The sequence below is a fragment of the Melanotaenia boesemani genome, chromosome 18 (assembly GCF_017639745.1).
Source record: "Melanotaenia boesemani isolate fMelBoe1 chromosome 18, fMelBoe1.pri, whole genome shotgun sequence".
Taxonomy (NCBI): domain Eukaryota; kingdom Metazoa; phylum Chordata; class Actinopteri; order Atheriniformes; family Melanotaeniidae; genus Melanotaenia; species Melanotaenia boesemani.
Window position 1 is genome coordinate 19,627,401 of NC_055699.1, and position 12,392 is coordinate 19,639,792.

Consider the following 12,392-nt stretch of genomic DNA (forward strand, 5'->3'; position numbering starts at 1 on the left):
CACACAAAATACTGCTCCTCTTCATTCATTCATTCTTATCAGATGGGTGCAAATGGTTTTTTCAAACACCTCTTTCTCTCTACTTCTTCCACTTCTGGACAATTTTATTCAAAATCATCCAAACATTTGGAATGATTTGACCTGTTTAAATGAAAAAAAAAGGAAACAAAAAAAAAAAAAAAGGAAAAAGTTAAACACATTGTCTGTAAAACAATTGGAATATCCATCAATCAGAGGCACAGACTTAAATCCTTTTCCCCCTAAAATACAAACAGTAAGACAAAATGCATACACTGCAGCACTTAAACAATAAAACCTAGCATCACTTACCTAAAACACAAAGCAGTGAAAATGTTACAGTTTGGAAATGTTTTTTGCTTGAGCAAATGCATCTTTTCTTCTTTCACATTTATGACATGGTCACTGGTGATTCAGCATTGCAGATTATTACTTCTTTTATTTATTTATTTTTTTGTTTCTTTTTCCTTAGTTCCTTTGGACGTGTGCCTTTATGTTGACTTTGCATCTGTCACAGCAGGTAGATTGAGCTAGCGTTACTTCATATATTTATATATACACATGCATTCAACATCTTATGTGTCCCCCAAATAAGAATAAACAAGAATTTTTAAAAAAAAGTGAAAAAAAAAAACCTCCCTGTTCACCACTTAAGAGTTGAAGCTATAAAACCTGCATGACAGTCCACTAAAATGTTGCATGGAGGCTTTGCAGTTTGATGTGAGATATGCAGCAGGCTGTAGAGGTGCTGGCACTGGAAGGAGGGAGGGGTTAGTTATGCCATTAAGAGTGTGTGGGGGGGATTATGGGGATGGGCCTATTATTAATCCCCTTCCTAATCATTACAAGCCTCTTTCTATGGAGTTGTTTTTTTTTTTTTTTTTTTTTTTTTTTTTTTTTTTTTCTAGATTCACATTATGCTGGAAGAAGAGTAACTGGCTGCAGACGCTGCCGGGGGGGCAGCTAATCACCAAGAGCAAAAAACACTGGAGCAGAGTGTGAATGCATATCTACCGTCTTCCGACCTGCAAGAGAAGAGTGTGCATCTGTGAAGCTGATCTGATTTTTCACATTTTTCTTTTAAACAACAGTGCATCATACTCACGTTTCAGTCCCTTCACCACTGTGGAGGCACATAGCTGTAGCTGGGGGTGCCCGCGGGCCGGTACGTGGGCATTGTGACCGTGTGGGGGGCAACCGGCGCTGGTGACGGAGTCGTCAACAAAGTTCCTGAGAAGCAAATCAAAACACTTGGTTCATAACTTTTGCTGGCAGAGGCGTATACAGGGAATGTTTAATGGGTGGCCAAGATGAGGCACGAGTTGGTGTGGGGTGGCCAATCAATAAAGGACACTAACTGTACTATCCATCATTACCCACCATTGTCAACCTAGATCAGGACCAGTGAGACATAGAAAAATGAACGTTTTCGATGAACGTGTTCGCGCACAGCACTGTCTGCAGGTATAGTCTCGTGTTTTAAATAAAATGCTTTGAGTAAAGATGGTTCAAAGTCCAGCGCTGTGTACGTTAGGTACTAGTTCAGAAAAGATGAAGCTGAGAGATTCAGTGGTGCAGGCTTGCCTATTTATAAGCTGTAGTATTGTACTAAGACATTAGAAAACTAAAAAATGCTATCATACATAATGAATGGTGATTAAAAACAGCCACCTTTGGACAGTTCATTTTTAAAATACACAATAAACAAAGAATATTTTAGAAAAAGTTCGTCCCTTTCCTGAATATCATAATGAAAAGTGAATTAGGGATAAGTAATATGGTTAAAGAAAGATACAGTAATGGTAGAAATTGTATAAGGTGATTAATTATTAGCATAAAAAAGCTGTTAAAGTTAAAGTGAGTAACTGGTTCAATATATTGTTGTTGTATGTGAGTGAGTTAAACTAATCGCAAACAAAAGAGACAATTAAAATAATTTAAATAAAACAATGAAAGACAATATCAAGATAAACAACTAACAATAATAAAATAAGTTGTAATCAAAAATAAATAATAAAATAAGTAATGATAAAACCCAGAAGTTGGATGTTAAACCTGACTGGCTACCAATCAGAGTTCCCGCTTTCTTTAAGGAAAAGACAAGTTGCAGCATCTCACCGGCTGACATGGCCATGGTCGTGCCAGCCACCATCCCCATGGCAACACCGTTGGGGCGTGCTTGAGGGATAGGCGGGGCATACATAGCTGCGGGCATCCCGTTGGGCTGCACCACCGTCGTGTGATGTATAACATGAGGCGGAGCGGCGTACAGCGGCTGCGTGTAGTAGGCACCTTGTTGTTGTGAAGGTATTAATGCCTGCAGCACACAAACAGCTCAAAACCATCAACAACCTCATTAAAAAAAAACAAGGCCTCGCATCATGTGATGGCGGGCTCACCGACCTGTGCGTAGGGGTTCTGTTGGGGATAGGTGCTCCTGACTGGGTAAACAGCAGCAGGGTAGGGGTTTGGTGAGGAGGAGTACGGTGGGACAGTCCCCGTGTTGGGAGAGCAGGACATTTTGAAAGGAGTCCCAGGAGCGTAGCCTGCAGTGGGAGGAGAATAACACACAGTCATGTTTATGTTGGAACAAGATCATTCACCATGACTTCAATAAACGTTGTTTGTACAAAACCGTGCAGAAAGTTCTGATCCAGCCCTCATTTCTTTATATTCTGCTTTCAAGCTGCCACTTTGTTGTGATCTTTAAAAGTGGATTTCAACCGTTTTCAGTCCAGTTCTTGGACCAGTTTGTGTTTGATAAGCAACTTTACTCAGATATATAAATAATTCGGGCAGAAAAAAAGACACCAAACCCGAGAAATAAGCCTCTGTCTCATTGAAACATGGACAGATCAGGGATCTTTAGGCTCTTTGTTATTAGCAGCCTGATTTATTCTCACTTCTGTAGTTACATCTATAAAAAAAATGCATCACCAATGTGAATGCCAAAACAACATATTAGCTGAAAACATGGCATATCTCAGCATGTTCAGTGTATCCTTAAAAAATTTGAGGAAACCAGGCAAGTGGAGGACTGAAGAAGTGTCAGGCCTGTAGAAGATGACCAGGATCTGAAAACCACATCCTGACGAAATAGGAACAAATCCAGAACCATATCCATTTACTGTTGGTTAAAGCCTCAACAGAAATGATAAATTAGAAATATTTAGCTCAATTTAATATATATATAAAAAAAAAATTATAATAAACTTTATTTGTCCCCAAGGGGCAATTTATGACCAGATTAGTCTTCCAGTTTCACAGCATGTGGGGAGTAAAAACAAACAAAAAAAAAAACACAAAGACAAAAGAAACAAAGAAACAGGTCAGAAAACACAAGTAACCGTGCATTCAGGGCATTAGTGCAGTAAATTAAATATAACAAATTAATCTGGTAGCTTTACACACTACAATATAGTATAATGCAGTGGTATAAAATAAGTTAATATAAGGTCCCCCAGAGCCCAGAACATTACTGAAGCAGTTTGGGATCTCTGGACAGAGAACAGAACACAAGACAGCAAACATCCAAAGAAGAGCTTTGGAAAGTCCTTCAGGAAGCCTGGAGAATTTTATCTTAAAATAATTAAAGAAATGGCAGGCTGAGTTGACTGGCTTAGAACTGGACAAACACCTCTGCTTCATATACCACATTTGAACCATTAACCAAAAGAACCGTGATGCCTGGCAAAGTGAACCAACTGAAGAACTTTTTCTTGTTCATTGTGGGAAACCGATACCTCGGGGCTGTTTTCAGTTTCTAGGCTTCTCAATGTCTGAGGGTTAATGGTAAAAAGGTAAATGGTCTGTATTTATATATATCACATTCACACACACGTTTACACACTGATGGCGGAAGCTGCCATGCAAGGCGCTCATGACCCATCAGGAGCAATTTGGGGTTCGGTGTCTTGCTCAGGGACACCTCGACATGAACTTGACAGGCTGAGGATCGAACTGGCAACCTTTCAGCTACAAGACTACCACTCTACCCACTGAGCCACGCTGCCCCTACAGTTATGTACACTTCTTACCACTGGTGAAGGCTGGGTTTCCTCCTGCATACATACTGGGAGTGTAAGCTGGGGCAGCAGTTGCATAGCCCACAGGGAATCCAGCTGTTGGGACAGAAAACAGAAAATTTTATATTTTTAATTTGGGAGCGTTTAACAGATTTTAGAGGTTTTTTTTTTTCTTTTAGAATAAAAATATTTACTTGAGGCAGAATAGGCACCTGGGTAGCCTATACCCTTAGTGTTGGTAAAAGGGACCCCTGTTGGTGCAGGGCTGTAAACTGGATTCATTTTGACCGTCTATCACAGTTGCTGCAAAGACAAATAAGACAAAGTGTTAATTAAAACAAGCATTTGGGTGGAGTGCTATATTTCAGATTTTTGGAGGATGTCAGCAACAAGCCCAAAAATCTGGTTCTGTGGTATGGGGTTGGATCAGTTTTTCTGTGATGGAGACATGAAGCCAGACAGGTTCTGAGATTTTACAGGAACATATGCTGCCGTCAAGGCCACGTCTTTTCCAGGGACATCCATGTATTTTTGATTTTAAGATTATGAAGAACCACATTCTGCACCAATTACAGCAACATGGCTGAGGAAGAAGAGGGTCCGAGTACTGGATAACCACGACCTCGTACTTTTCCACAATTTAAGACATGTTTGCAAGAAGAATGGGACAAAATGACAACTGAAAAGTTTATTGTGTCGTATCCTGAATGCCAGAATGTCTTTATAGTGTTGTGAGGAGTCCTAATATCACAAAATGGTAAAAGCATTAGTACTCCAACCTTTGTTGGTGTGTGACAGGACTGGAAGACAAGAATGAATACTTTCTGGCTTTACACTTTACCAGGTCCACCTGTTCAGTTGCTTGTTAAACCAAAAATATTTAATCATCACATGGCAGCAACTCAGTGCATTTAGTCATGTAAACATGGTCAAGTCACTTGTGGAAGTTTAAACTGAGCATCAGAATGAAGACGAAGGAGCACTCAAGTGATGTTGACCGTGGAATGGTTGTTGAAGCCGTGATAAAGAGGCTGCTAGGATCATAGAAAGTCAAGAGTAACCCAGATAAGCACTGGCTCCAACCCAGCTGTGCAGAACACCATCTACGAACACACAACACACCCAACCTTGAAGGAGATGCCACTGCATAAGACCATGTTGACTGACACTCCTGTCAGCTAAGAACAGGAAACTGTTATGTTTATTTTTATATGTTAGGGACCATGCACAATAATCAATCTCAGAGGAGAAAAGATGTATTGTACCAGATTTAGCCACCAGCTAATTTCCATCTGCAGTCTCTTGTAAACAAAGAACAATAGTGAAATAACAACAGTACAAATACAATTAAACCCACATCAATAAAACACATAACTATAAAAGCTTTATTCATAAGCTACTGTCCTATTTAATAATCTATTCTCATAGATGAATTAACAATTATAAATTTAAATTATAAAAGATTAGGCTACAATTCACACAGGCTCACATAAACTAGACAATAAAAGATGGAAAAACATTGACCGGGCCGATGCGTCTAGTATGATGAGTCAGTGTTGATGGAGAACTGTTGGTGCTGAATAGAAAAAAAAGACTTCTCATATCACAAATAAATCTTATCAATCTAACTTGGTTTGTTCACCTTTTAATAATATCTGTAATAAGTATAGAGTCACCGACTCCTGCTACTGCAACAAGAGCACAAAAAAAAAAAAAAAAAACAGCTGTATCTTTTTAATTCAAGAGTTAAAATAAAGCATTATGACAGAATATTACATGTAAGTGATTGTATTGGGTATAAAAAAACAATACCTGTGACATAAGTGTTATCCACAGTAAACAACTGTGTCTCATAAGAGATGACCTTGCTGTGCTCATGGTCACATTTTCAATCCATTGTCAATACCCACTTTATCCTACAGGGGCTTGTGGGAAGCCTGAGCTTATGTGTTATATGGGAGTCAGGTGGAGGAGGAGACAGTCGATCATTCATACACGCACCTACATATACTTTATATGCAAACAAGCATGCATGTGTTTGAACTGTGGGAAGGAACTTGTGAAAATGAATTAGTGAAACCAAATTGATAGATTCATTTTAAAAATAAAATCATGCATGCATTTTAAAATACTTTTAAATAATAATTTCTTATACTTTCAGACTCTTAAATCCACGTTCTACAGTTATATATCCTCTATGTTGGATTTCCAGGTGACTTCTGCTCCACGTGATACCAATTGCAGGGAAGAGGCTTGGCTAAAGTTCAGATATGTGTCTGTGCTGCCCTCTAGCGATGATGATTAAAAACACCATTACATCACAGCACAAGGCAGCTCATTAACGGGCTTAATTAAGGAGGAAATAAAAAAAATAAAATTCCAGCACTAAAAAATAAAGTTAAATTGCTGTAGTCAGGACAAAACAGTGAGAGTACCACTGCATGTGCAGCCATAGACAGAATAGACATAACCCTTTCATTAGATGGATAATAAGTTGTACAATATATTTTAAACAGTCTCACTTGTAAACAGATTAAACAACCAAAACATGTCAAGACTACAATTTAGCTGCATTTAAACTACTACTTATTCTGTTATTTATCAGTTACACACACGGAGCGTAAGCTGAGGTAATTCATTTGGTAAATGTTGTTCCTTTTAATTTATATCTAGACCTATATATAAAAAGGAAAAAAATAATTAAGAACTACATTGTAGTTTCCTTTTTAAATTTTATTTTCATATGTAACTCTTAACATGAATGTCTTAGTGTTTGCTCTTAAATGTGACGTTAGGTGTGCTCCTATATAAAAATAAAGATGGCAGCCTTTAAATAGAAGAAATTCCAAAGGTGAACATAGCGAGGCTTTGTTATCATAAGCTAGCTTAGCTCGCGAGCTTCCGAAGCAGCATCACCTGAGGTTGGCTGAAGGTGTTTTCTGTTCGCAGGTAGGCTGCGATGAACAGACTGACCTGCAAATCACCTGTCTGACCGCGGTAAACCACTCAAGTGTCCCCCGACAGAAGACAGATGGGGACAGGCTTGTCAACAGGCCGCACGGCTCAGGAGGCAGGCAGCCAGACAGCTGTGCTCTGCAGTGACGCCTGTCCCAACACCACAGATAAACTCACAAGACTGTTTGATTTGTATAATAACCCGCAATAACTTACTGTCTACTGGATTGACCGCGCGTTCGTCCCTTCTTCTCGTCCTCCGATGTTAAATGAAATTTAGCTAGCTGGTGTTTTGTTCCCAGATGCTTTGCTTAACTCTTTTTGAGCACCCCGCGTCACTTCCGTGTAGCGTCACGTGACTCAACAACGCATCAATTCGCTTTTTCAGATAACAGAATTTCTTTTTTATTTTTGTATTTTTTTTTTATTTTAACGCCTGAAAGCGACATTTTTAATAACATATGAAAACAGAGAAAATATTGAAGACGATTATGAAGGCAACTAAACGGAAGTATCAGGTCAGATAGATTATTTATTAGTGACAACGGCATATATATCTTACAGGCCTTATTTTTATTCACGTTCCCCTGCCACATATTCAGTATAATCAATACTTCACAACAATGCATCGATTAATTTTGTATTACTGAAACGTTGTGGCAATTTTCTGAGCTTATTATAATGGCTGCTGTATGGTCCTCACAGACCATAAAATAAATTACCGAAATTTAATGTTTTATTTTTTTTAAAAATATATTTTACTTTCAGTTTGGTATTTTTTCTTATCAAAATGTAATAAATTAATAATATTAACATAATAATTGAAATGTCTCTTGGACAGCGCTATAATCTTTGTTTTGGGGCTTTTAGGACCTTGACGCATCGTTTTCATTCAGCCATTGAACTGTGAAGAGTAGGGTCCATACTGCTATGGTTAAAATGCGGCCTATTTGTGGTTTTATACGGAAAATGACGCTATCTAAATCACTTTAGGAGTTGTCCTGCGGAGTAAGGTGAAATAATTCGGTGGGCTGGTGTCCTCGGTGAGGAGCAAGGGTATAATGTCTGGAGCGGCCGGCGGGGGAGGAGGCTCCTCCTGTTTGGGCGCAGCAGCGGCAGCCAGTTGCAGCTCTGCCGGCTCTTCCTACGCTGCCTCAGCCGCAGGAGGCGCAGGGGTGGCCGGGAGGTTACCAGCTCGCGTCCTGGAGCACGTTTTTTCCTATCTGGAGCTGTCTGACTTGATGCGGTGCGTGCTGGTCTGCTGGCATTGGAATAATATCCTAGCGGACGAGAACAGCGAGGTGTGGCGCAGCCTGTGTAGCCGCGCTCTGAGCGATGAAGCAATGCGGTCTGACATCCTGTGCAACCTGCCCACCTACAAAGGAAAAGTAGGTTTACCGACATACTGTGTTTTTTTCTGGGGTGAAGGGGAACATGACGACATCCATTCAAACAAAAAATTCTGTCTGGTGATGTTTGCAGGGTATTCAAGGAAAATTATGTTCAGAATATACAGAATGAATTAGTAGATAGTATTTGGATTAGATTTATGCAAACACACATCAGACACGGATCTTAGATGTTAATCAGATGTTAATTAGATGTTAATCACTGTAGCTTTACTGTCATTATTATTATTATTATTATTATTATTATACTTTGAATGACATGCATGCAAACTGTGGATGCACTGAAAGTAAATTTGCTTGTGACAGCAGGTAGAGCTGACCAGAATAACACAATTTCAACATAAGTGACCCCTTTCCTGCCCTCTTCTGCAGCTCAAGGCTTTCCAACATGCTCTAAGCTCCCATGACTGCTCCCGCAATGTTTACGTGAAGAAGAATGGCTTCACCCTGCATCGCAACCCCATCGCCCAGAGCACGGACGGTGCACGGGGTAAAATTGGCTTTTCGGAAGGGCGACATGCCTGGGAGATCTGGTGGGAAGGCCCTCTCGGTACTGTGGCAGTCATAGGCATTGCCACCAAGCGGGCTTCGATGCAGTGCCAGGGCTACGTTGCATTGTTGGGCAGCGACGACCAGAGTTGGGGCTGGAACCTGGTCGACAATAACTTGCTTCACAACGGTGAGGTTAACGGAAACTTCCCTCAGTGCAATAATGCACCCAAGTATCAGGTAGGGACTAGAGTCACATATGTCTTAGTAGTGTCCTCAGCCAATGTTTTCTGTCTTTATTGACCCAACTCTACCATGTGATCATGCTTGTCCACAGATTGGTGAGAGAATACGGGTGATTCTAGACATGGATGACAAAACTCTAGCTTTTGAGAGGGGGTTCGAGTTTCTTGGAGTAGCTTTTCGTGGACTGCCCAAAACCTGCCTGTTCCCTGCTGTCTCTGCAGTTTACGGCAACACTGAAGTCACCATGGTATACCTGGGAAAACCTCTGGACGGCTAAATGCAGAATGACCTGAGCCACCATTTAAACATATAAGGTCCTTGGCGAAATGAAAACTTTTTTACATCAACAGACTGCTGACACTGACCCAAGGCGTTGGAGGCCACATGGCCGAGATTCTTCCAAACACAATGACTTAATTTAGATAAAAACAAAATGCTGGCATTTCTACTACAGCTCGATATGAACTCAGACCGTTATGATGACTTTTTTTTCTGTCTCAACGTGGAAAAAGTCCACTTTTTACAGTTTAGCTGCTGGACTGCGACGATTTTATTTCCCCAGAACAGTGCTGAATGCCTCCCTGGAAGAGACCAAAACTACTCTAAACTGTGGCAAATACTTTAACATGTATTAGTTGTAATCAGTAGCCATTTGTCGTATGAATTCCTGGAAACAACTCACTGTGGATTAACACAGTTTATCTATAACCAGTGGCTGGATTATGAATGAATTTACACCGAATCATTGTGAGCTGTTGTTATGTTTGGATATACTTAAAGATGGAGGACACGCAGACCACTTGTGCATGAATTCAAACAAACCCTCTTCTGAAAAACCTCACTCAGAATGGCTCAAAGTACACTCGTCTCATGATAATGTGTCCTTTTTAATGTGCTACCATTGTATTACACCTTATTTATTTTTGTGGTTTATCTTTATTGTAAATATTGTATGCTTATAAGGCCTGAAAATAAACTCTTTAATGTGCCACTATAAGAATAAAGATGGTGTTTTGACTTTATTGCCATGTATGTGACTTTTAACTTTAAAGGAGTTAAAGGTACTAATTTTAACACTTAATTAAACTATATTTCTGTTATCCATGACATCGTTCCTTCTGTTCTGTTACATTCTTATTAGAACTGTAATTGCTTATATCGATTGTTAAATCAATCTCATAGCCCCTTTAATTATACCGATATGTGTTGTTTATACATCATATCTTTTTCACAGCTAAAGGCTGTTTTCAAGATGTGTGGCCACCAGACAACAAGAATGTACCATTGCATAGATATAAGGTCATCTTACCCACTGGCTCAGCTTGCATCATTCTCCCCCACAATTAAAAGTTATGTGGCTGCTCCCCAAGACAGAAAAATAGAAATAAAACCAGTAGTTAGAAAATAGTTCTAAAAAGAAAACGATAAAATATAATAAAAGGTAGGGTAGTGGTAGCCTAGTGGTTACTGAGGTGGGCTTGGGTCTGGAGAACCTGGGTGTAAGTCCCCAGGCTGGCAACCAAGGTAAAAACCACTGTGAGCGCCTGAGTTCTCAGTTTGAAGTGCGAGTGCCAGAGACCCCAACCGTTTCACAGTTGTAGGGGTTTCAGTGGAGGGGGTTGGGGGTAGATGGAAGTCACAGCTCTCAGATAGAATCTGTTCCTCATCCTGCTCCATATTAATGTCCTGAACCGCTTCCCAGATCATGACGGATCAAACTGTGTGTCATGGGTGGGTTGGTAATCTGCTGATGCTGTAGGCCTTCTTCTTCAGTCTGCTGGTATAATGCATCAAGCTGTAAGAGTTCTAGCCCAATAATGTGCTGTGCAGCTAGCATACCACACAGTGATGGAGATGGTGAGGATGCTCTCAGTAGTGCTTCTGTAGAAGTTGAGCATCAACCTCTGCGGGAGCTGGGCCTTCTTCAGCTTCCTGAGGAAGAACAGTCTTTGTTGTGCTTTGGTGATGGGGTTTGACGTGTTGGTGGTCCATGTCTGCTGGTTGGACACGTTGACTCTGAGGAGATTTACGTCCCCCACTCACTCCAATGCCTCACCAAGTATGTGGAGGGGGTTGTGCTCAATTCTCCCCGTTCTTCTGAAGTCAATGATCTCCTCCTTGGTTTTGGAGATGTTCAATACCAGGTTGTTGTTTACATCAGAGGTCCCCAACCCTTGTCCTCAAGGCCCACTATCCTGCAGGTTTTAGATGTCTCCCTGCTGCAACACACCTGATTCAAATTAATGGCTCATTAGCAGACTTGTGCAGAGCTTGTCAGAGAGCCATTTAATTTGAATCAGGTGTGTTGTAGCAGGGAGACATCTAAGACCTGCAGGATAGTGGGCCTTGAGGACCAGGTTTGGGGACCTCTGGTTTACATCACTGTTACAAGAAAGAAATAATCCACCAAACACAAATTTATTGAGGACCAGGTTTGGGGACCTCTGGTTTACATCACTGTTACAAGAAAGAAATATTTACTTTTCTCTGATGTTTAGATGTGAAATCAGCTAAAAACAATTGTGGTAAAATTAGCTTTGACTTTTTGGTGGTGAAGAATGTATGGATGGATGTGTCGATGATCTGGTGTCAACATTTTGATATTTGCCACTCAAAAATATTGGATTCCATGCTGATAAAAGCAAAGCTCATCTTTAGATGTTGGCTGCCCTTTGTTCCATTTTCTGGTGACCCCCCACTGCCCACCATGCTGAGAAATGCCAAGGTTTCAGCTAACAGCTCTTTTTGTTAAACTGTGTTATCTTTGTTTTACTAGAATAATTCATCAGTCCATGTAAAGTGGCTCAACAAATGACAAGAAAAAAGCAGCCAATGTCCAAAGAAAAACTTTGAAAAGCCTTCAGACCTTAGTGAGATATGCTAAGTTTTCAACTAATAGCTCTTTGGAAATCACCTTGTTGCTACAACAATCTTATTTTCTGTCCTTCAAATTGATTTTTTTCATAGATTCAACTAAAGAAATAGAAACAAATTAGGTTGCTAATGACAAAGAGCCAAAGATTTAATTTAAAACAGGTTTTTCGCTAACTTTGGCATGTGTCAATATAACACTGGTTCATCCCTGGAATTAGGACTCTTTTTATAACTTAAGGATTCATAGATCGGAATCAAGTGGCTCAATAAACTACAAATCATTCCTCTGAAATGTTTAGGTACAAGGACTGAACTGGAGAACTATTGCTGAAATCCACTTAGAAAGGTCACATCAAAATAGGCGCTTGTTAGCAAA

The 12,392-nt window shown here is 40.1% G+C and overlaps 2 protein-coding genes across 2 annotated transcripts; one reads left to right on the plus strand and one right to left on the minus strand.

Moving 5' to 3' along the window:
- Positions 1-391: 391 nt before the first annotated feature.
- Positions 392-7,355, minus strand: fam168b (family with sequence similarity 168 member B). Its single transcript, XM_041968697.1, has 7 exons — positions 7,215-7,355; positions 4,238-4,346; positions 4,056-4,139; positions 2,422-2,564; positions 2,137-2,335; positions 1,124-1,248; positions 392-1,043 (listed from the first exon to the last, which is right to left on the minus strand). The coding sequence occupies exons 2-6, from the start codon at positions 4,323-4,325 to the stop codon at positions 1,136-1,138; spliced, it is 627 nt and encodes a 208-aa protein (XP_041824631.1). The 5' UTR covers positions 4,326-4,346; positions 7,215-7,355; the 3' UTR covers positions 392-1,043; positions 1,124-1,135.
- Positions 7,356-7,876: 521 nt separating this feature from the next.
- On the plus strand, positions 7,877-10,246 carry fbxo45 (F-box protein 45). The gene is made up of 3 exons (XM_041967449.1): positions 7,877-8,386; positions 8,780-9,136; positions 9,234-10,246. The coding sequence occupies exons 1-3, from the start codon at positions 8,060-8,062 to the stop codon at positions 9,417-9,419; spliced, it is 870 nt and encodes a 289-aa protein (XP_041823383.1). The 5' UTR covers positions 7,877-8,059; the 3' UTR covers positions 9,420-10,246.
- Positions 10,247-12,392: the final 2,146 nt, after the last annotated feature.